Raw genomic sequence first — 23748 nt, forward strand, 5'->3', positions numbered from 1 at the left:
TGTCACAGGTGGCTGGCCCTGTTTTACAAGACTCGTTCTTGCCTCCACCCATTGCCAAAGGCAACGATAGCCAATGAGGAAAAAAGGGACTTGAAGAACACTGTACTTTAAAATTACAAAGAGTTTACAATAAAATAGGCACGTTTATGGCACTCCATAAGGACGACAACCAGGAGGACGAAACAGAATGTCCCGTCTGCTATGAGAGTCTTTCTGGCAGTGAACGCACTTTGAGCTGCGGGCATGTGTTCTGCCACGACTGCCTGGTCAAAACTCTGGTCAGTATTAACAGTGATGGAAACATCAGGGACACAATTGCGTGCCCCATCTGCCGACATCTGACATTCATAAAGAAACAAAAAGAAGCACTGGTGTCACTCGCAGCGAGCAAGGATCCAGATGAAGGGCAGACCCTGGAAGTACCTTTTCCTCTCCCGCCGGGACATCTCCAGGACGCACGGCGCACCACCAGCGTACTGAGTGGAGATAATTGGATTGCCCACTGCTACAGGTGCATCGCCCAGCGATCCCATTGCCAGAAGTTAATCACCCCCCGCTATAATGCATGTCAAATCTTCATCATAAGCACCCAAGGGCGGCCAATGGCTGAGGAAGATGCGCTCGATGTTGTGATGACTGTGGTTCATCCTCGACGCAGGCGAAGACGGAGGATTTGCACAACAGCACGATGTTTGCTCTTCTTGCTTTCGACATTTACTGTACTCGCACTGGTGGCCGCAACTTTACCCTGGATTTTATTGGCATAATCCCCTTCTGAGACAAAAAAAAAAAGAGATGAAAGAGTTTAGGAGAATCAGTGACTTTTAAAGGAATATATATTGCCACAGACTCTTATCCCTTTTATGCAATGCGTGTGAGTTTGACTAAAATATAATGTATAATATGAAATGTAATTTTTCTTCTTAATGTCAGCCTATTAACATAGTTCTTAAGTTGTGACCAAGTAGCCTATTCATTTAGGTCGACCACCTTAACTGACTTGACGATGGAAAAGTATGAACTGTTTAGTACATGTGGTCAAGCTCTTTTATGTGAAATACTGAGCAAACGTCTCTTATTCCTTTATTTTGCATTTGTTTGTCACATATGCAGTCTGTTTTATTAGAAGCAAACAATTTCAAACAAATGCAATCTTGTCCAAAACACAATAAATCAAACTACAAGTTTCAGTTTAATAGTGTTCCTGGATAAATTTAATTAAAAAAAACAAACAAAAAAAACCAACACAATTTCACTGTCATCAAAGCAGCTCTATTCATTATGATGCTGTGCAGTTGATTACTCTGTTTCCAAGCAGCAGACAATAACTCTGTAGACAAAACAGTGCCACAGCCCACCACTTTCAGGATAATAGAGTGAGCAGGCTGTGCATTAATCCTCCTAAGTAATGAAAAGGTAACATTTGGCATGTAAACAATTTGATTACTGAACTGAACATATAGAAGAGGGTTGACAAGAAACAATTTACATCAGATACATTTTTAAAACTTGAAAGCTATGCTGTCCAAATGGGAACATGTTTACTATCATACAGTTAAATTAACATCCATCTAGACTTGTATTGGGCATTAAAAAAAAAAGAAAGATGTATTTAAAGGTTTCTGTGAGAAATAATTTATGCATCCATGGTGGTCTGAAGGAGATGAGCTGGGCTGAGCTGATTGCTGTAAGGAGAGACATTGCTGTAGCATTAGATTACCAGAGAGTCACTCAGAATTCACTGTATCAGTCAACAGTTTGGACACTTGCACATTCAAAATAAACGGGTGCAAGGAGACTGCGGTTATTTTGATAGAAATTTAGCAGAAATAATATACAAGATAACATAGCAAGTGAATAAACAAGAGAACAAAATGTTTCAACATGGTTACTGCAGTCAATAACGTAGCTTGTGGAAGAGATATATATCAAATTAACAACCTGTTCTTGGAAAAAGCTTAGTCAGTATCACTACCATTATGTCAAACACTCCTAGTTTCCCTCGGTGGCAGTTCTTCAGCCATCCTGCTTGGCCAGTCCTACAAGTTACACACCTGGAGAGATATCTGCTTTTCACTCATACCTGTTTTTTGTAGTGGGTGAGGAAGAGAAAAACTATTTACATAATTTGATAAATGTGAGTTGTTTTCATTTTCCTCACATGAAAATGAATGTTGCAACAATAAAGTTGTAAATCTAAGAAAGATACCTGTTTCAAGACAAAGACGCTAGATTAAGAACTACTTTATATGGTAAGGTAACCTACACCTACAGGTGGAAGCATTCAGACTGTGAACGTTGTTATAAACAAACCTGTTGATATCTTCTATTTCCCCCTTTTTTTGTGAGAGGAAATTTAGTTTTGGTAGAATTGGAAACACATGAAAGACTTCTCAAACATGACAATGCAACAATACTTGAAGTAATTTATTTCTAAGAGGTAACATCAATGGAATTAAGTTTAAAAAATATGTACATATATAACATATATCTGTAGTTAAATAACCTAAAGTATTTGATTACTGTACATCAGCCCAATATAAAGCTGATTCAGAAAAAAAATAAAAGAAATAATGCCACATTAACCAGGTGAGATAATTAAAAATGTAGAGTTTAATATATATTTATTTCTGACATTCTGATAAGGATTGCAGTTAGGCTTCACAGTACACACTGTGTTCCACTTGATATGCTAAGCAGAGGAGGAATGAGTGGGCATGGTGGGCTCGACAAGCAGCAGGTTTTGTTTGTACATTAGTCGTAAAGCAGAAGGAGGCAGTACATCCACAGGCAACTTCCGCTCCTCCACTGTATTGCTAAAAACTCCACAAAGGACCCCCTATTGCGACCCACATTCTCTAGAATCCATCAATGCATCTCTTTATTACCCCTCTTATAATCCTAAAAAGACAGTGATTGACACCAAAACATGGATTATCAAAAGACTATCTAAGTGCATGCATGACACTTTTTGTTATATTCTGATTGAACCCCCCCCCCCCCCCCAAAATGTAAACAAACTGGGCTTAATTTTGGAGCCACATTCTTACAGTGAGTCAGAAAATAGGCTTATAGTTGTTGAAAAGCTTCATAAAACTATGCAACTGTGTACCATCTGGTGCAAAAGATTGCTCTTGTAAATATGTGCTTCAAAAATGCTGTAAAGTTCCTTTACTAGCTTTGTGATGAGATTAGGACTCATCTTTTTGGGGAGGTTGCACAATTTTTGTTTTCCTTTTTTGCAGCAAAAATAACCACACCTATAATGAAAATCAATACATGCTTTTAGGAGATAGTTCCAGCTATGATGTACAAAAGCATTAGAGTAATACCACCATGTTCTAATAAAAGTACATGCCGAGAGGCCTTAACAAATCTTCATTTAGTGTCTAACTCTTGTTTGCCTTGTCAGTTCTTACACAGTCAGGCAGCCTACCATTTCAAATCTGTGTCAGTCACATTCAAAGAACCCCCTGCCTCCTTTTATAAATGTATGGGTCCAGCACACACAATATATCCTTTAGCACACATTAATTATGCCTATAGTTCCAAAAAATAACAACCAGAGCGAGGGCACTTGCAAATGTTGTCATATAATTACCACAATTATCAATATAATCAACATCACCAAAGTCTTCATAAACATAGTCCATTGAGAACACACACTGAGGCATACCATATACCATAGATCGCTGCTGGAGAGAGATTAATTCATTTTGTCACCATCATTGAATTCACATGTAAAAAAAAACTAAAAAAAACAAACTAAAATGCTTTGCAATGAAATTAATGGCTTTTTTCTGTAGGTTTGGAAAGGGTGACTATGACCATTTTTCTAGACTGAGGTCGATCAGTAAACACTGTAATTGCACTTTAATTGAAACGATTACTGTCCTTAAGACATTCTACAATAAATAAAAGATTGACACTGCAGCATTTGTCATCAGGTGGATTTAAAATATCTCTAATTCATTGTCTTGAGTGAGAACACCAACAAAGCGAGCAAGCATTTTCAAATTTAGTTGTGTGCCAAAATTTAATATGCTCTCTGACCAAGCATATTATAGTCAGTCCAACCAGATAGGCCTAAAATAGTCCATGGGAGCAGAGTAATCTGATCATCTACATGGAAACTCTCAAACAACAGATGTCTTTTATCAAAATAGAAGAAAACACAGGGCATCAGCATATAAGTAAACAGAGCTCTAACTTGCCTGAAATTCAAAGCTCAGGAGACGGAATTAGAAAGAAGCTGATTTTTTTAGCAGGAGGAACATTCAGCATTTCTGCTGCAGCATCATAGTTACCTGGTGTTAAAGTGTAAAATTATGAATCTACAGTACACCTGTTCATTGTGTGCAAGGACAAAAATAACATAATTTTTTGTAGTCATTACCTTTTCTACACGATATATATCAGCACATATATTATTACTATATGTTCAAGATATGCATTTTACATATACTTACTCTCTCAGCTTTATATACATCAGTTTATGTACAGTCTTTGTATTTACACTTGGGGATCAAAGGTCACTGAACCTGAAGCACTTGAAACAAAGTTAGGAGAGAGAATCACACAAACCTAAAGGCAGTGTAGTAGTCATCCAAGCTGTAACAGCACAGCAGATGTGGGGTCTAAATTTACGCTCAGATGTGAAAAGTGACACTTACACAAAGTAAAGCACTGCTATTCTGAGGCCCTTCATCCAAAGCAGGTTGATCATATTGACATGTCATGCAAAAACATTATGGTACTTCTTTCAAACTGAATAACAGATGCAAGTACAAAAAGCTTAAATTACAACATTCTTCTCTTTCTGTGCTGGTACGGTATAAAGTGAGTTTAAGTGAGTCTGAAAGAACTATAATTTTACTTTGTGACAGAAGAGGAGAAGTAAAGATGAGGGAGAGGTGACATTAAGAAAAAAACTGCATTAAATGTTTCATCCTGTATGCAAAGCCTATCTCAAAAGGCTCAGCATGTTTCTAATGTGCACATAGCTCGAATACCCTGTGAGCAATAAAACTGGACAACGCTTTCACTCTTGTGTCTCTGTTTCAACCTGAGGACGGGCTTTACTCCTACCATGTCAGGCTCTGAGGTTCCCTAAGCAAAACTTAATCAACCTTCGAAAATCATATTGCAATTTGAGTGTTGATATTTTAATAAGGCAAAGAAATAAATCAATGGGAAAAAAAACAGAAAAAAAGACAAAATAACAGAGATAAACAAAGCAAAGCCCAAAAACAAGAAGTGAAAGAATTCTTTAAATGTAATACTTCTCTATATTCCAGTCTTTCCACTTAAAGGCAACTGTTCCTCCACTATGGCATTTTGGTGTTTTCAGAAGTCACATTAATGTAATAGCGAGCAGTTGTAAAAGATAAGTTTATTTGCAGCTTGTAGCAGATGTAAGGGAAGGTTCATGTTCTGGTTTCAAGAGGGCTTGGTTTGGCCAGTTGGTGTTTCCATCAGGCCTTGGCGGCGAACACTTAAGAGCATGTTTAGCCATAGGGGTGCTGGTAAATGATGCTTCAGGGTCATAGGTCATAGAATGGTGCTTTGGGGCTCCTCCTCAGCGACAGCATCCCCCTCTGGAGAGTCTGTCACTGCCAGGGACCTCCTGCAGGGGGCACCGCTGAACTCATCGATGAGGCTGTCCAGATTGACATTGATGGAGGGGATTTCATAATTGAAGATATCTATTGGCGAGCATGATGGGAAAGGTGAGTAAGATGAGCAGAATAGTTGAAATGGTGTTGATGATTGACAGGAAGAGGAGAGGAGGGTGTACCATGAAGATAATGAGGTATAAAAATGGAAGAGAGCAGAAATAATATTAATTGATTTGAATCTGAACTTATGGTAAGTGTGCATATGATGTCTGCCCTGATTGAGGGAATCAGTAGATTACACGTGCTTCACATTCTACACAGGGATCTTTTCAGTGTGCTATTAGTCATACAAACAACCTTGGCAGCGACTAATGTTGCATGTCACAGCTTTTTGTGTCTTTTGAGACAACAGCAACAAATATTTTGCAAGATAAAATATACAATAACAGGTCAAAAGGACTGCACAATGACATATTACATGTCTACAACAATGGCCAGATAAACCAACACAGAGGCAACGAGATGTGTGTGGAACTCTGTGAAAAAAAAATGGCACCAAGACACCAAGTGGCTTAAAGTAACAATGGAAATCTCATGAGGACTGCATATAGTATTTGCTGAAAATATAGATAATCTAATGTGCTGCTCCATTTACTGGAAGCTGCAGGTCCAAACAGACCGATGACTACTCCTGTGTAGGCATGAGATGGATTGTGGCAGTGTAGTAAGAGGAAGCAGAGGTTACAAAAAGCGATGAACCTGCCGAAAGAAGAGTGGGGGTCACCTTCGCACCCCTGATAAAAGCGGCAGGGGTGTTAGAAGGGGATGTCTTCCAGCATGGAGCTGGGAATGTGGAACAAAAGGAAAGGCGGGGGGGCTTTAAGATGAATCTTTGTAAGCGATGGCATCTGCAATGTGAGCGCAGTGTGGTGCACTCTGGGTAGTCCTTAAGCCGCGTGTTAGTGGTTGAACTACAACAAAGCGCAAAGAGACCATGATGCCAAGCTGCTAGGAGAAGAAAATGTCCAAATTATGATCTACAGATGGGTGTGTTTGAGGCAGGCTGCAGGAGACCCCAGAGGCATCCACAGTACGAGGCCAGGCAGTGAGATGGAGTACATAGGGCGGGGGCGGTCTGGCTTACCCTAAATGTCCCCCTCACACTTAGCACACACTGTATCCCTGGCCTCAAACAGCTGCAAAGTACACAATAGTAGCAGGGGGGGACAAGAGAATGATGAATATAACAAAGTAAAATAATTACTGGTATATTATTGACAGTGAACCTTAATAATCAGAACATCATACTGTGGATATAATGTGGGGGTTATCTGGCTATATTTCCACGCCTGCATACAGTAAGAGACACCTATCTGGTGTGAGCTGTGAGCTGTGTAAGCCTCTGACCTACCTCTGCCACGTGGGGGTCTGGGTAACACACATAAACAGAGAGCACATGATGAATCTAATGGCAACTTCCATACAAGCAGGACGAGCTATGCTTCTCTGATGTTTCCACACATTACCCAGAAACATCTCACATAACACAAGCAATGAATACAAAGGTCAGGAGATCTGCTCACTACAATAGCACAACACTGCTAGAAATTACATTGCATCATTCTCAGGCATCTGTGTCTAAAAGGCAACGTTTTTTTCATTCAAGCATTTGTTTGGGAACAGTCAGTTTAAGGGGAAAAGTATCCTCTATGTCTACAGTCCTACAGGGTCCTACACTCGTCCACCGTCTCCATTGGACAGAGCCACAGCGAGTCTGAGAGAGGGCCGCTGCAGCCCCACCTGTGGTGGCGGTGGGGGTGTCGTTGCCAAGGGCTCATGTTTACCTGTAGACATGCTCTCTCCGGGAGACAGTCCATCCAGGAGACCCTGCTCCAGAGGCTGGGGAACCGGGGCCATGGCCAGGCCAGAGAGCCCTGGGGGAGCTGGGGGCGGCTGAGGAGGTGGCAGACTGGGTCTCTGCCTGGGCTTGGGGGCAGGTCGCGACTTGGTGAGCGTTCCAGCCAGGGACGGTGGTGACGAAAGGGAGTGGGGTGCCCCAAATGGAGTCTGCCCAGGGGAGGACGGTGGTACTTGCCCTGGAGGACAGGCCAGTCCATAAGGAGAAGGGGTGCTAGGAGGTGTTGGGGAAAGGCTGACTGGTGACGGCTGACCTGTGGACTGGTCGGACATCCCTCCTGACTGGACATAAGGGACCTTGGGAGGCACAGGGGCCAACTTCTTGGAACCTAGGAAAACATAAGAGTTTTTATGTCCCATATGAAAATATATATATAAAAAAAAAAATCTAAAGTCCAATATACATCTAAAGGCCATTATACACCATTTGGCCACCAGGGATGTCTATTGTCTTTTGGGTCTGTAAAACACAGCTATTACACACCATTGACAGTTTTTTCAGATGATTTATTGCCACTGGTTCTTGATGCAAGCAGGTGTATAGGGTCCTGAAAGCCAGTGTAAGCACAGTGTAAGAAACACAGTGCAAGCTCAGACAGAGAGAGTAACTGACCTTTGCGCAGTGTGTGTGGACTGTGCTCTGTTGAGTGGGGTGACTGGCTGCTGCTCTGAGGGCTACTGCTGGGGGGCACTGTTGGACCTGCCACCTGGATGGCTTTGTGCCCAATTACAGGGGAGAGCTCTTTACTCTTCAACGTACTGAAAACAAAACAAAACTTTAGGACATCAGGATGTGTGAAAGACCAGAAACACAGAACACTTGGACTGTTTGTATGCCACATGGGCTGAACATTACCTCAGTGCCACAAAAGTCACTACCACCATCATCACCATCACTTATGAAAAATTTCTGAATCCAAAAATATCATACAGAGCAAAGGAACATCAATAGAAATAAGTTCAAACAGCATTCCAACTTTTTCAACGCCTCTTGTTTACACATAACAGTGTGCATTATACCCTAAAGGTGCAAATATTTTCCCCAAATTATAAATGAATAATCTATAGCTTCATTTTTCTCTTCTCAGTACTCAGTAGCCAGCCCAGTCTCATGAGAAAATGTGTAATAGGTACATTTGTCCACGTGTCCAAAATATAGTAGTTTCACAACAAAGGTGTAAAAATACTGAGGAGGTCATATTTTTCATTGGCTGTTGCTTTGTATAGGGAAGGATACAGATGACATGATGTGAACTTGAAACCATAACTATCAAAATCTAGTCCCAGCTGTCATTGGGGCGAGAGGTGGGTTACACCCTGGAAAGGTTGCCAGTCCAAACAGAGACAAACGAGACAACTGCGCATGCTCACACTCCTCGAGTCAATTTAGAGACACCAAATAACCTTACATGCATGTTTATGGATGCGAGGAGGAAGCCAGAGTAACCATTGACATATTTCTAATTTCTATCTAAAACTAACCATCAATTTTTATTTTCCTAACCCTAACTAACCATTACTGACAGGTCATAAAAATGAATTGCGTGGGAGTTCATGGTGTAATTCCATCATCAATAAACTAATTCAAAAAGTTGCGTAATATCATGTTTTGGACAAGGTCACGTAATGCAAACTGGAAGCATTTTACAATTTACAAAGGAAATCTTAAGCGTGAGACATTTTAGGAGCAATGAAAATTTCGTAATATAAAATAATTTGAGCAGTTTCATGTAATACGTAACGTAGGCATGTTATAATTTTGAAAGGCAGACATAGGCCTATAATGCTTTGGTCGTCTAGAAAGTATCGCAATTTATCAATTTGTGAACCTTTATAATGAAACTGCTTCCTTTCGTGCTGTAAACCAATGTAGCTATTACACTTTTAGGTGTGAGACTGCGTTGCAGAAACAGTGATGTGAAGCATTTTGTGATATTTAGAAAGTCAACAACAGCCCATCTGGATAGCAAACTCATAAGATTTCATTGTCGGAACTGGTTACAGATTAAGATAAATTTTCATGTTATTTCAACTTAAACAATAGTGAAGATGCACTGAAAATGGATGCATAAAACTAGATATGACTGACTTGATTTCACTAGTAAAAAATTAATGCAGTTTTAAAAGATTTAAATGAACCCCAAATACACCTACATCAGTAGGAGTGTTATTTACTACCGTTGTTTTATTCTGTTATTCTTCTTGTAAAAAAAAGGCTGTATTTGCCAAACTATCTTGGCGTTTCTGGGATATCTGAAACAAACATCTACAATGATAATAAAATATATATATATATTACATTACTGACATGATATCATACACTGATTATGATTATGATTACCTGCCTAATACTGCCTAATAAGTCTACCTTATGCTATCAAAAGACCTCTAACCTGTCATGGGTCGAACCACTTCTGTTCTGCTGGGGGAGACTGCTGCTGAAGGGGATTGCTGTTACCATTGGTGGTGTTTAGGTACAGTAGGTGTCCAGTATCGCAGTGTTATTCAGTAGTGAATAACATGTAGTGGTTGATCAGTGCATGTTTAAAATTTTTAAAACATAAATACCTGCTATATCCCTTCACTATCCCTAAGGTCAAAAGTAAAAGACAGGAATATGCAACCTGCATTGGTTGTGTGCAACATTGATCAGATGTGTCAACAAAATCAACAAAAGAGACATGTTTTTACCCTGCACCTCCACAAAATTATTGTTTAGCCTGTCCTTTTACTTTAATCTCAGGTTTCAGTTTCTGTTACACCAAGCTAGTTGTAATTTTCTGCTGTGTGCCTTTAACAAATGAACAAGTTCTGAAGCTTCCAAACCGAAGAAGTGAGCTGACAGATTTGTCGTGATGATTTACAATGTCCTGTGTCATTGTAACACCAGACCTATGAGTCAAGAAGGTGCCAGAGTCACTCTATACAAATTCAGCACTTTGGTCTTAGATACTGCACTGCACGGCATACTTAAACTTAATGATGACTAAGTGATTGACAAATGTCAATCAAATAAAAAAAACTGCTGCAAACTTAATAAACACGTTTATATGCTATTTGAAAGCAATTTGCTGCATTGATGTGTTTATTGCTTTTTAAAAACAAGCAACTGCATAAGCCAGTAACATCCTCAGTTGCTAGGTTACCTGCATGACAGGCATTCCCAGACAACCTGAATGTTACAGAATCTTAGGTACACAACTTGAAAGGGGAGGGGAAAAAAGCAAAAACAAATATGAGCCAGCGAGCTAGAGGAGAAATCAGCTGCCACTCTGTGATGCATCCATAGCAGCCATGGGTGTGTTGTATTTACCTAGTCAGCCTGGGGGGTCCTCTCTCTCGGGCACATGGACAGGCAGCCCACGGTGGGGGCGGGGGCGCGGACGAAGGGAGGCTAGGGGGGTTGCCAAGGCTCTGGTCATGGCGGGTTAATATCAAGGGGGTTCTGACATAGAGTGGTGAAGCATTTGTGTCAGGAGGGGGGGCATGTGATATTTCACCAGGTGGGCTGTGCTTGGGGAAGTGCAGACAGCTAGGTTTGGGGTTTGAATTGATGTCAAGTGATGAAGAGGAGGAAGAGGAAGAGGAGGAAGGGGGCGGGGCAGGAGGAGTAAAGCCTGACCAGCGCAGTGGGGGTGGAGGTGAGCCAGGGGGCTGGGACTCAGGACCTGGTGCCACAGGGCGAGCACAAGGTGGGGGTTTGGGATAGAAGTGATGGGGGGCAGCGTGGCACGAGGAGGTTGGGTAAGGGGGAGGAGGCCGGTCCTCCCCAAGGGGTGGGTGGGCATGAGAGGTGTCCGGCCGATTGGGCAACACGTTGTCTGAGCTGTAGATATTAAAAGAATAGACAGCACAAATAAAACAGCTCTAGTGACTGAACAGGGAAACGCATTGGAGCGATATAGGATAAGCTGTTCTGATGAATAAGGTGTGTTAGTTAATCCAAAAAAAGGGTTAGAAAAAAAGAAAAAAAACTGCATTTTTAGCATAGCGGTGGGCACCAAGCTTAGCACACAGTCAGCTTTGTGTAAATACAAAGACAAGCAGAAAGAAACTTAAAATAAAAATGTTTTATTGCAAAAGGAAAAGAATACAGTGTGTAGGACTTCCTCTGTGATCACCTTGTGTCTGCACACTGCATAGAGCTCTGAGGATCTTTCTCTGGAGCCAAAGTGCTGGTCTGCAGCTTACAATATTATCGAGCTGAGCTGAATATCTCCTCACTGCTGGATATGGAAACCCTATCTGGCCTAATCCTTTATGACTAGTTTGCATCCCAGGTCCTGCAGTCAGCCCAGATCAGTGTGAAACAGACACAAAACCCTTTCAATGGCTGAAAGAGCCACAGGAAATGAGGGGAAAGCCAGCCAAGCCAGAAGCCATATTATCTCGTCTGCCACACAGGCAGAGCCAGTGACCATGAGGTGATTATTCATGTGTTTATATATGATAAGTATGATAATTAAACCAAAAATCAGGGTGAAATCAGAGAGTCAACAGAAAAATAAATCATTCATGACTAAAGCTGAGAAAGCCAGGCCACAACAGTGAGATACTGAATATATCTGCATGCTTGCAAGGACTTGCATATTGAAGCTTAGTGGTATCTACAGAAACACACCTTTTATTATAGCATTTGGACTAAAACTTTTCAGAGTTAAAGATAATGTTACCTACAGCAACATCAGGGAAAACTCATGAAATGAAGAATGTGAAATTATAATTATAAAATAGAATGAGTCATGAGAGGCTTTGCAGATTAATGGTAGTATGGTCACAACCGCCAAGGATCTTAATCACACTCAACTGGGATTGTTGATGGTAATGATGATGGCGATGACAATATGAATAAAAGGGGACAGCGTCTTTGGTTTGGGTGACTTACCAAATCCTTTCTCCAAGTGGTGGTGTGGCGGATGGGGAGGTGGCGAGCTCCCCAGGCTGCTCGGGGATGAGAGTGTCTGCAGGAGAGCCTGGCCCTTGCATGCCTGGGGGGGTGGAGGAAGCCTTGCGTGCCAGCGTGGATGAACCCTTGCGAGACACCCAGGAGGTATCCATAACCCGGACGCCCATGCTGGAGCCAAACACATGGCCAGAGTTATGTATGATGATAATGATACCATTATATATATATATATAAAAAAAAAGCAGGGATGGTCAGGAAAGAAGTGGGAAAAAGGAATGATGCAGTACCTTTGTATCTTCCTAATGCTGCATTAGTAGGGGAGAAAAGAGGCAAAAGGGATATGAGGTCATGAAGTAATGCAGACAGTGTTCATGATACACGACTGAAAATACTCAGTCACTAACAGGTTATGATAGGGAGATGAGATCCACAGTGGCAGGGAGGAGAAGGGAGGGGAAGTTCACAGGGTGAGAGGATGTCAGACCACATTACCTGTGTGCATTCGTTGACTGAATGGCATTCAAGTCAGTGCACCGCACTTGAAATATATATAACCTATTTTCTCTGAGTACATACAAAATTGTTGGAGCTTTAGACAAAAGCCTCTAACATTGCAGCCTTTTTCCTAATTTGACCGAGGTACTTTTTTGTTATCTCCTCAAGCTATTTTCCACTGGCTGGATGACTCAGGTCATTCAGGTGACGTGCTAGCCAGACTGTAATGAGGGAGCTGGGTGTGGGAGGATGGGAAGATAGCACTAGCGAAATATTTCCTCAGAAAAAAAAACAAAGTAACCAGCAGCTCTCCATCAGAAACCTGTTGCCATAGAGACAATACCACTCTGGCAATTTTTGATAAATTCTGATATTAGGGGGTGTAGTTGTATATGCTGGAATTGGCAGTGAGATACTGCTGCCTATATTGAGGCTTCTGACACACTGATATGGAAGATTTTACATCACAGGGTGTGTAAATACTCTGCAATTTTTAATGTGTGAGTGCTAAGAATTCAGTATGAACTGCCCGAGAAAAGGCGTGGGTGAAGAGGGAGAAAGAGGGATGTAAGGGAAGTGAGAGATGGGCAGCAGAAGAGTGAACTTGGCCTCATACCCATCTTTCTTGTAAAACTCCAGCATCATGTTGTCAGTTGCGACACTCAGTGGGCGTCGGCTCTGGTCGTGCTGCTGCTTGCGTTCAGATTGGTCCATGTCTGGTGAGGGCATGGAGCTGTAGTTGGAGTTGTGGTTGGTGTGGATCGGGCTGCCATAGCAGCCTGTCAAGTTGAATTCGATCTCTGTGGCAGAAGCGCAAACAACATTAGCATATGCATGTACTAGACTGCGTTAGAGTAGGATTTAAAAGTGAGTGTTCAAGCACAACTACCCTTAAAATGTATGTGCTGGGTTTAAATATGATAAAAACTATCATCCAGAGGATTAAGACATGTAAAATTCTTATTGCAAATACAGCATTTTTAAGTAATATTTCTTCATTGAACTTAGAGTACCATATGAGTAAGACTTTGCAGCACATCATCAATTTTAAGGCTCTTTGTCTGTGTTTATTGTGTGTGAGTAAGTTTGCTGCATGGATCTATGGTTAATTATAATGTAAATGTTATTGTGCTCTTTGTATGAACAATGATGTTAAAAGACAATGATTCAGAAACAAAGAATCATCATATTGATAGCTGTACTAAAGAACAAAGGTCCAATCATAGAGATGCAATGATAGAAGGCCAAAAAAATTGATATGTTGCCCAACCTAATTACAATATTACATACATAATGAAATCCCCACCTCCAGGAAAGAACCAATCAGCATGCTGAATAATAGGCTCAATGATGCCAACAATCTGTAGGGACACGGTGGTCATCATCTCTGTTATGTTTCTGGAAAGAAGAAAAACAATTAGCTACAGTATAATCATTGTGTGGTGTGTTTATGTGCAAGTCAAACCACGCAAAGCTAGGTCAAAGCAGGAGTGTGTTAGGAATACATACGGTTCTGTGAGTGTCCACAGCAAGTTAGGTCCAAGGACAATGGCCATGTTCCCAGGAGTCATCTTATTTGAGTCTTGATATTCACTCAGCTTGGCTAAAAATTTGACTAGATATCTGTAGGGTTGAATAAAAGAGTCTGTTTTAAAAGTGACTCATATTTTTGTAAGACATATTGCTAAAGTACATGTATCTGTTTTATGTAGTTAATCTACTAAGTCACTAACGATTTCACGTGTAGCAGATTGCTGACACGAGGGGGTGGATGATTTTTTTGTTGAACACATATTTATCTTTACAGACTATGATTTGGAATGCAAAATTAAAGCAACAGCAGGATCTTGCAACCTGCACCTGGTACCCCCCCCCTAAAAGCCACTGCCTTTAGATGGCACAAGAGTCAGCACTGCAGAAGTAATACATTTCCTGGGCTGTAGATGGGGACATTTGCATGTCTGCAGCTAAAAGTGCTGCTGCCGTTATTTCACTTTTCAGTATGTGACAAGAAGTTAAACTGAAATTCTCTGGATTGTAAGGACATCACAGTGATTCCATCTGTATTATACTGTTCAGGCTTGACTTTCACTGGTTTGTATCAACAAACCTGATGTGCATGACATGTATATACTTGGCTACAGTAAATAATGAATGGGTAGAAAATCAGAGAGAGCAACTGACCTGAAGTTATTCAAGTTGTCTGTGGGGAGTTTTTCACACACTGACATTAATGCTTGTAGTCTCTTGTCCATATCTTGAATACTGTGAAAAAATGTATAGTTTATTTTTGCTCCACTTCTTAATAAATGTCACCATTTTTCATTTTGGCAGTTACACTTACGGGCCTCTGTAGGACTACTTTTAATTGTTCATCATTGCCAATAGCATAACACAAACATATCTTTAATAGGAGAATAGCAACTCACTTGGAGGCCTGAATCCATTCATCATAAAGTTCAGTGGTCATTAATGGCTCGGGGAGCTCACGGAGGTATGATTTCAGGGCCCCTGTGGGTGAGAAAAACAAGGCATGTTTAAAAAAAAGAAAAATGTAGTCAGCTTTTTTAGAGAAGAGGAGGATTGTTTTCTCCCCTCAGAATACTTGCGAGGCCCATATTTTAAGTCCCCTCAAGCAGGCCCTTGCAGTCAGTGCAGCTGCCAGATTCAGATTGCTCAGCACAGATTTCATGCTAATGTGTAATAGACAGTAATTCCAGAATAGGCATCCTGGGAAAAGAACACTGAGGGAAGAGCAGATAAAGGCTTCTTAGCCACTGTTATGCCATCTAAAAGATCCATATTCTCTAACTCTACTATGTCAAAATCAATTTTTTTCCCCTCATAAGAAAAAAGGCATGGAAGGATAGTCAGATTATTTTACATAAACATTTTCGCTAATTTCTTGCTGAATAACACTGACATATTCTAGAGCCTGTTTTTATGGAAATGGCCTTTGAACATGCATTTGTGTGTGTGTAGTTTACCTGCAATGGCGTGTGGGTCAGAGGAGTACTCCTGCACGTCTAGAACTCCACAATCCAGGGAGGCTTTTAGCTTCTTCAACTTGGAGGCTGACGGAGCCACCCTGAAGAGGCCCTGCAGACCCCACACAGGAATCATCAAGTAATTATTAATCATAGGATGACCTGTGCATCTAACACTTACAGAATGAAAAACAAACAACACTGATGTGTTCAGTTAACCAGAAACTACAGGCATAAATTTGGACTTGTTCTTGTTATGCATGTAACAAACATAATGCAACATAAATGCAGACACTTCAAAACATGTGTGCGATGACTATGCAACTGTCCTGTACCTCTTCTTCCATGCCACACTCTAAAAGCATGGTGACGCAGGCTTCTATGGGAAAGGCAATCTCTCTCCCACTAATATTCAGGTGTTCCTCCAGAGACTTGCCAAATGATGGCTTCTCCACCCACGCCTCTGCAACACAATATCGCAGCAAGAATCACACAGAGATACAATAAACCTACACACCAACACCTGCCATCTTCCTCTGGAAGATTGTTTAATAACAACTTTCTATAAAGGTTCAAGACTATTTGGCATTAATTGGAAAATATGATGTTAAAGTCCTCTGTTTGGTTTGGCAATTGCACTTTCAGTATCACGGTTAATAAGAGTTGCTTAATGAGGTGGATAAGTGACGCATGAAGACTTTTACATTCTCTTTTACATGTCTCCGTGATAGCGCTTCAGGTGCAGAAACAAAGCAGGTCTCTACTAACACACTTCCACACACATTACATGACTCACCTTGATGGGCTTTAATCTGAGGCAAGACACTATGAAGAATTTCTAATGACTTCCTGTGATATTCTGCCTGGGTTTCTATCAGCTACAGAGGGAAGAAGATGTAGAACTGATTACAACAAACATCCTGTAAGAAGAACGTATCAATTAATGCAAACAATATTATCAAATGATTGTTTTTACTGTGATCTGTACTAAAATCAAATATCATATAAATAATAGAAAAAAACATTCTTTATTCTTACAATAGGATTCCAGTTGTGACAGAAAATGTACTTACTGTCTGGAAGTAGTTTGCATAGTCTATTTCTTTGGCCACAAAACTGTACATATCTGCTGACAACTGATCCTGAAAATGTATGTGGAGAGAAAAAAAAAGCATCGAGGCAATGTGGTTAATTTGTGTCTGACACATGCATCGGGGTTATAACTCAGAGGGGGAGCAGAAGAAGCTGGGTAGGACATAAATTATTTGCTCAGGTTGGTGACTCACTCTACAAATCTCCATCCGATTGGCTGCCTCCTCCATCTCCTCTCTCAGGGACTCGGACTTGGTGCCGGGCTGCAGAGTGCTTGGGTGACTAGATGACTTGGATGACTGCTGATATCTATAGGCAATTAAAATAATTTATCTTTAAACATGAGCCTTTGAGGACAATTAACAGGAGCAGGTTGCTGTCTGGCTCTTAAATGTAAACATTCTTCACCTTGTTCGTGCTGAGTCCATGTCCAACACAAGTTTAGCTAAGTGCTTCCTCTGTTTCTGGATGTTAGGGATGTCCACCTACAGTAGATTACAGTTCAGTTCAGTCCAGATGAGTGCAACTCTGCATTTCTATCACATCAACTTAACAACTTAATTACTGATTGTATTAATAATAATGTCAGCCCACCTCAGCGAGCACATAGAGAGGCTCCACCACATCTCTCTCTATCTGAAGCTCAAACTGAAGGAGCTCCTGGGCAAGTTTATCTTCTGTGTCCCCACACAGCTTCAGCATTTTCCTTTTTAGTGGCACCCACACACAAAGTCGTACGTAATCAAATGCAATGAAAACATGGACAAGGATAATCAGGACAGAGAAGAATTCGATGGCAAAATCAATAATTATAGATGCCCCGATGTGGGGGTGTGTGCAAATCAAGTTTGTGAGTAAAGACCCATGAGCTTGTAATAAGTTACCCCAGGAGAGAGTCATCCCCCAACACTGCAGCTCCTTCCTCCATGCATTGTGCCAAGATTGTGAGTGGTAGTTTTTTCTAACAGTGGAGAGAAATAGTGCTACTAAGACATCATCACCACGCATTATATTGCTTTCCATCAGTTTCCAGTGTCTGACAGACATTTACTCACAGAAGGTGACTTGACAGATCTCTTCTCGGTGTCAGTCCCCTGCTGACCCTGCAGACAAGCAGTCAGCTTCTTGTGAGTGCTGTGTGTCACCTGCTTTACGAGATCCAAACGCTTCTCAACCTGGACAAAAACACACGAGGCACAGCTTGAAAAACTCCTATGCACAACTTTACATAACCAGGGACACTGCACTCACAACAACATATCTGTCATATCTCATGAAGCGTAATAAATCAGCACCTGCTACCTACTATGGAATCTAAGGACAGAAATGATTACACGCAGTCATCATGATCCAATCATTCACATGCAGTTAAGAAAAACAGCTTGAACCAAAACTAATCTTGAACTGCTAGTCACAGATGACTGCAGCTGTCATCTTTGCACACACACCTGTAGAAGATCATCACTCAGAACCTCTGTTTTTTCTGCCCTGCGAAGACAAAAATATGAAACAGTTAGGGTATTCAAAGGCAGAAGCACATAAATATTAGCTGATGCTTGCTGATATTAGTATGCCAACTCCTGATCTTCATGCACCTCTGAGAATTGCAGAGAAGAAAAACATTTCTCTCACTGAGGCTGAATTTGCTAAGAATTCAAGATTAAAAGATCAGCTTTAAACTCTCACACAAGAGTTTCTATCCATAAAGGTAGACTATCTTGGGGTTTAAGTATCAACATTATTTCATTGAGGAGATGTAAAAATGTATTTTTGATGTTTATGACAAGGTGACATCACACGCATTACATATGTCTCTGCTAAAATGCAAAATTTCAAGAGATATAGAAAACTCAATTACATAATCAGATATGCAATGCTTCATGATGGGTGGACCAGATCTACACATCTGTCCTTCAGAAGTATGCAAGGGTTTTGTAGCCATTTCTCTCTCAGTCATGATGTCAAACAACACATTACAGCAGCATGTTAAAGCCACTGATTTAAATATGCCAGTTCCCAGTGAGTTGCATCGCATCCCCCTGTTAATCCAGCAGACAAGGAGTCAAGTGAAGTCTGTGAGAGAGGGCAGAGCTGCAGTGCCGATGGAGCAGATAAAGCTATTCAGCTGGAGAGGTGAAAGAGCCGTACACTCAGAAAAGAGCAACCAACTGGAAGTTACAAACGTATGGTGTCAGCTCAGTTTACACAGCTTATATTTTGAGAGTTCAGTCTTTTTTCTGCAAAGGTGTTTCTAATAGAGCTCAACATGCCTTCTATACCAAGAAAATAATAAATTGGCGAAAAAAAAATACTTGGAAAAGCAAATATCTGTTTGGATTATATTCTATCCAATAAAAACTTGAATGTGTGCTATATACATTTACTGACCATTCAGGACTTTGGGAATGGAGGATAGCATGCACTTCCTGCTCAAAACAAGAGTTGTAGTCTGACAAGTTAGGGACAGGGCAGATAGATTGGGCTCCAGCTCCAAAGGACAAGGCTCAGGTCTATGGGCGACCGGGCCTTCAGCTTAGCTGCACCCAGTCTGTGGAATGCTCTCCCCGACCATCTAAGGGCACCACAGACTGTGGATTCTTTTAAAAAAGCCCTGAAAACTCACCTTTTTAGAAAAGCCTTTAGTTTGCCTGAATTATCTTAATATTATTTTACTGTTTTTTTTTGCTAGTTTTAAAATGTAGCACTCTGAGGTCATTAAATTGATGTAAAGTGCTTTATAAATAAAATATATTATTATTATTATTATTATTTAAAAGTGAGTCAAAACCACACCTGCAGACCCCCAGCAATCACCCAGCAGCACACATGCTCTCGCTGCAATTCCACTTCCTGTCTGGACAGCCTCTTCCTGCAATTGTGCCCGAACCATGCCAATCTCAATAGCTAATAATGAACATGGACTTATCTTAACCAACAGAATGGAAAAGACCTTGGATTGTTCCATAATATTCATTAGCTTAGAAACAAAAGAAAGAAAATCAGCAGCACAGACCTAAAATGCGTTTTTTCATGGTTGATATATTGACAGAAAGTTTGCTAGGACTCTGCATAACAGCCCTGTAAAATCATAGCGTAAAAATGTCTGTTTGATATTAAGATCCAGCTGCTGCTGCTTATCCATATTTATTAATTCAGACATTGTCACCAACAACGGAGAGCTGCACTGCAACAATGTCTGTTATTAGCCTCCCAGCCTCACTGCCAAGATGTGAACATGGAACCATGAGAACTGGGTCAAACCATGTACGAGTGGATCTAATCACGCCAATCATTTGGAAAACTGCTCTACTCACTGAACTATAAAGAAAAATACAGGAAGTGTGTGTGTGCACGCCTAAGAGAGAAAGAGAGAATGATAGCAAAGCAAAAGATTTCTGGCAAGATTAGTATGGACAAGTGTGATCGCTGATTACATGACAAAGGAGGACAAAAATAACCAAAGCAGAGCAATAAAGTGTGACACAGTTTTGTTGCAACACTTCACCAGCCTGAAAAATCTCTAAAACTCCGATTTCTATGAAACACATACCCAGTCAAGAGTGCAACATGTATGAGGAGCCGTTATTGGGGCCAAACGGCATGGGTGGGTAGGAAAGACTACAATGTAGGATTTAAATCTACAAGGCTTTCAGCAATGACTGTCTCTGTCAAGAGCTCTACTGGGAGAACATAAATGCAGTGCAAACTGAAGAGGTGGGTGAAAAAACACAGAATTCAAACATATTTGATGTTTAAAACAAGGGAACATAAATTTTAATCTCCATCACTGATGCTGCCATTATGACCCTGACATAAAACAGATTAGAGCCTATCTTCAAAGTGAGCCCTGTCTTGTTCAATGAGCATGTTTGTTTTCAGTCCATGGCATTTCCTCCTTGGAAAGCAGAAACATACATAATCGGCCTGTGAAGACATGGAGAAAGAAACAGATTTGCCCATGCTGGAAATATTGGAGCTGTTTTGTCCCAAAGATTCTGATGTAAAGCAAAAACCTGAGAGAGAATTTGGATGTGAGGAGTGATATTCCTATCAACAAATAGAGTCCAGATTGAGCCCTTGGAGGAAAGTAAACACGTGGGAGAGTTGGCAGCCATGTGGGCGGTGTGCGCATGGAGAGGGAGGAAGACATTGCCAGGTTTATGCCAACCATCTGCCCTAATACACATTCCTTTACCTAGAGCTGCTGATGACTAAATACAAGTAAGCACACATACAGGCACGTGCAAAGACATCTATAGATATGAAAATGGATTAACTTCTGTCAAAATGCAGACATTTAACAACATCTTACAGACTTGCCACATAAAATTCTCTCAAACTCTATGATACAGTGGCGATAAAGACCATCTGTGCAAAGCAAACACTGAGCACAGAGACAAAAGTATAGTGAATTATATAAGATAATATTTATACAGACAGATCAATTGAAATACTTTAAATATTTTCCCTTTCCGCCTCTGGTGACAACATTAACAAATAAGTACAGATAAGAAGAAAGATTTGAATGTGCTGAGGACATCTGGGCTTGAATGTTAATGACTGTTTTGGAATAAATGCAATACTACTGTGCATATGGGACACTATACATCATTGAAATTCCATTAAGCTGGAGTCAAAATGTGGACCAAATACCCAGCTGACCATTTCAGCTGCACATTCCATATAAAACATAGTAAATGTTAAATATTTTTATATTGAGATATGTTCATGTCAGACAGCTGCAGCCCCAGCCTTCCAGCAATGTGTATAGTTTATGAAAGCTTGAATAATCCATGTCAAAGTAGCTGAAATGTGAATGAAATAACATCCGCAATTTCGAACATGTGTTGGCAGCAGGCCTGCTGTAGGCTGTTGAGCATCTGAGATTGGGTTGAACAAAAAGAAAGTGGTTGTGCTAGATTGGTCACACTGCTACGTAGCTAAGAACGGAGCTGACTCTCAGGCCTAGGACAGCTATGCTGGATTCACGATACTGTGCTGCTCGGTGAGGGTAGCGGAGCAGAATGGCGGCCCTAGGCCTCAGAGGGCACCACATGGCCTAAAGTGCTGGCATGACATCTGCAGTCAAGCAGAAATACGCACAGAGAAACACACAGCATGTTAATGTTTGAGTCTAAATATTTCTCTACGGAATGCTTTTTGTTTCCTCGAATCTGCTGCCGTGGCCCCCTCTGGTTCCTCCCATACTGCAAAGAAGAGGGCTGATAGGAGACATGGCTACTAAAACAGAGAAACCCACTTACTGTAGCTGTCCAGCAAACTAGGTCACCGTTCTGTCAAGTATGCAAGAATAAATGTGAAGGGAGTGAACACACACGCGCACACAGTGTGCACATGCACACACATAAAGCACATATGTGCAGAGAGGGAGTGAATGAACGAGAGTGCTTGCAGCATCCTGTGACGTTTCGTATAACCTCCTTGAGGGAAAAAAAAGTAAAGCATATCAATATAATGCTCCTCATAAGCAATTACAATCAAAAAAGTAATCTCTGTCTCATAATGTTATAAATGAGTTCAGCATCTGAAAATTTGAAATATGAGTTGACAAACAAACTCCTAATACCAAAGTGAGTGTTTCTGGGCAACTTGAGCAAATGAAAAATGCATTTTCTGTATTGACAATGAAGGAGGAGAACCATCTTTTAGAGCAAATAGAATAAAAATGACAAATGAGAACTTTTAGATATAGCAGTAAGAGGTAAACAAAACAGGAAACTGTTATTAGTGGATTAGTGCTTCCTGTTTTTAGCCTACTGGCATTCCTGAATGAAAGGAAGTGGCATGTTGACAGGGAGTCACCCATCTACATAGAGGTTATTTCTAACAACAATGCCACTCTCGTCAAGCTATTTTAATTTATAACTGCTTGTTGCTCATTACAGCATATACAGTAGCTAAGACTTTGGGCTTAAACCACTAAAATATGTTTTTACATCTCTGAATTACATCTCTGAAGCAGCGAATCCAACTACATCAGTGACTGCTTTTACGGCATTAACATTACACAATGTTGTTTTTTATCTTGATTGATTCTATAAAGAATACAGATGACTACCACATTCTTTTTACATCTGTAACAATCAGTTAATTTAGGACCACAAATGTTTGTGTTTGAACAAGATTCAACATGTTCTTCATTATCCTGTCTTGTACATGATGAGCAATAGACTGGGTCAACCATGACACCTGTGACCCACTGCAGGTATGATCAGACATGAGTAAGCATCGGGTCGATTGGGACAAAATGAAAATTAGAGGGCAAAAGAAAATCTGAGTCGGACAGGACTGAGCTTCTGTCTCTGGCGTTTTTGTTTTTTTTTTGCTTAATGCCATGTTGTTTTCTTTGTATGTGCTTTTAAAATGAAGCAGCAGTGAGGTTGCGGTGGATCACCAGTCCAGGGTCTCTTTAAGAGGTTTGTCTTTTGAGGGAATCAACAACGCTGAAAGGGAGAAACAGTGCTTGTGTCTGATATTACATCATCTCTTTTAATGGCCAAAATGGCCCCTTGACAATGGCTCTTTATCACTACCATTCCCTGTAGTATGCTGTCTCTCAAAAACATTGATGGGATTAGGGAAGGGTTCTAAACATGAACCTAATATAACAGCAGAATTAGACATATAACTGCAGTAGCTCTTGTTTTACAAGATAAAGATACACAATCTACTGCACAAGTATGGACTCATTTCTCATTGCTGATGCCACGAT

The 23748-nt window shown here is 40.7% G+C and overlaps 2 protein-coding genes across 6 annotated transcripts in view; one reads left to right on the top strand and one right to left on the bottom strand.

Annotated features, from left to right (window-relative positions):
• Positions 1 to 5044, top strand: LOC142371539 (RING finger protein 222). The gene has a single exon (XM_075454223.1). It carries the CDS (start codon positions 147 to 149, stop codon positions 765 to 767), a length of 621 nt encoding a protein of 206 aa, XP_075310338.1. The 5' UTR covers positions 1 to 146; the 3' UTR covers positions 768 to 5044.
• The window catches only part of arhgap44a (Rho GTPase activating protein 44a), a 26693-nt gene continuing 5538 nt past the window's right edge, over positions 2594 to 23748 (bottom strand). Inside the window, exons 2-23 of one of the 5 annotated variants that reach the window (XM_075454217.1) lie at positions 18464 to 18503; positions 18071 to 18190; positions 17900 to 17976; positions 17610 to 17721; positions 17424 to 17500; positions 17210 to 17324; positions 16997 to 17065; positions 16720 to 16801; positions 16259 to 16386; positions 15924 to 16035; positions 15366 to 15447; positions 15121 to 15201; positions 14446 to 14559; positions 14243 to 14334; positions 13553 to 13736; positions 12729 to 12746; positions 12421 to 12609; positions 10849 to 11361; positions 8149 to 8294; positions 7463 to 7864; positions 6763 to 6814; positions 5618 to 5705 (exon numbers count right to left, since the gene is read on the bottom strand). In XM_075454217.1, the coding sequence (XP_075310332.1) occupies positions 6807 to 6814; positions 7463 to 7864; positions 8149 to 8294; positions 10849 to 11361; positions 12421 to 12609; positions 12729 to 12746; positions 13553 to 13736; positions 14243 to 14334; positions 14446 to 14559; positions 15121 to 15201; positions 15366 to 15447; positions 15924 to 16035; positions 16259 to 16386; positions 16720 to 16801; positions 16997 to 17065; positions 17210 to 17324; positions 17424 to 17500; positions 17610 to 17721; positions 17900 to 17976; positions 18071 to 18190; positions 18464 to 18503 (2761 nt within the window). In that variant the 3' untranslated portion in view covers positions 5618 to 5705; positions 6763 to 6806. The other 4 variants (XM_075454215.1, XM_075454216.1, XM_075454218.1 and 1 more) reach the window with 4 other exon arrangements.

Source organism: Odontesthes bonariensis, chromosome 21 (genome assembly GCF_027942865.1).
Source record: "Odontesthes bonariensis isolate fOdoBon6 chromosome 21, fOdoBon6.hap1, whole genome shotgun sequence".
Taxonomy (NCBI): Eukaryota; Metazoa; Chordata; class Actinopteri; order Atheriniformes; family Atherinopsidae; genus Odontesthes; species Odontesthes bonariensis.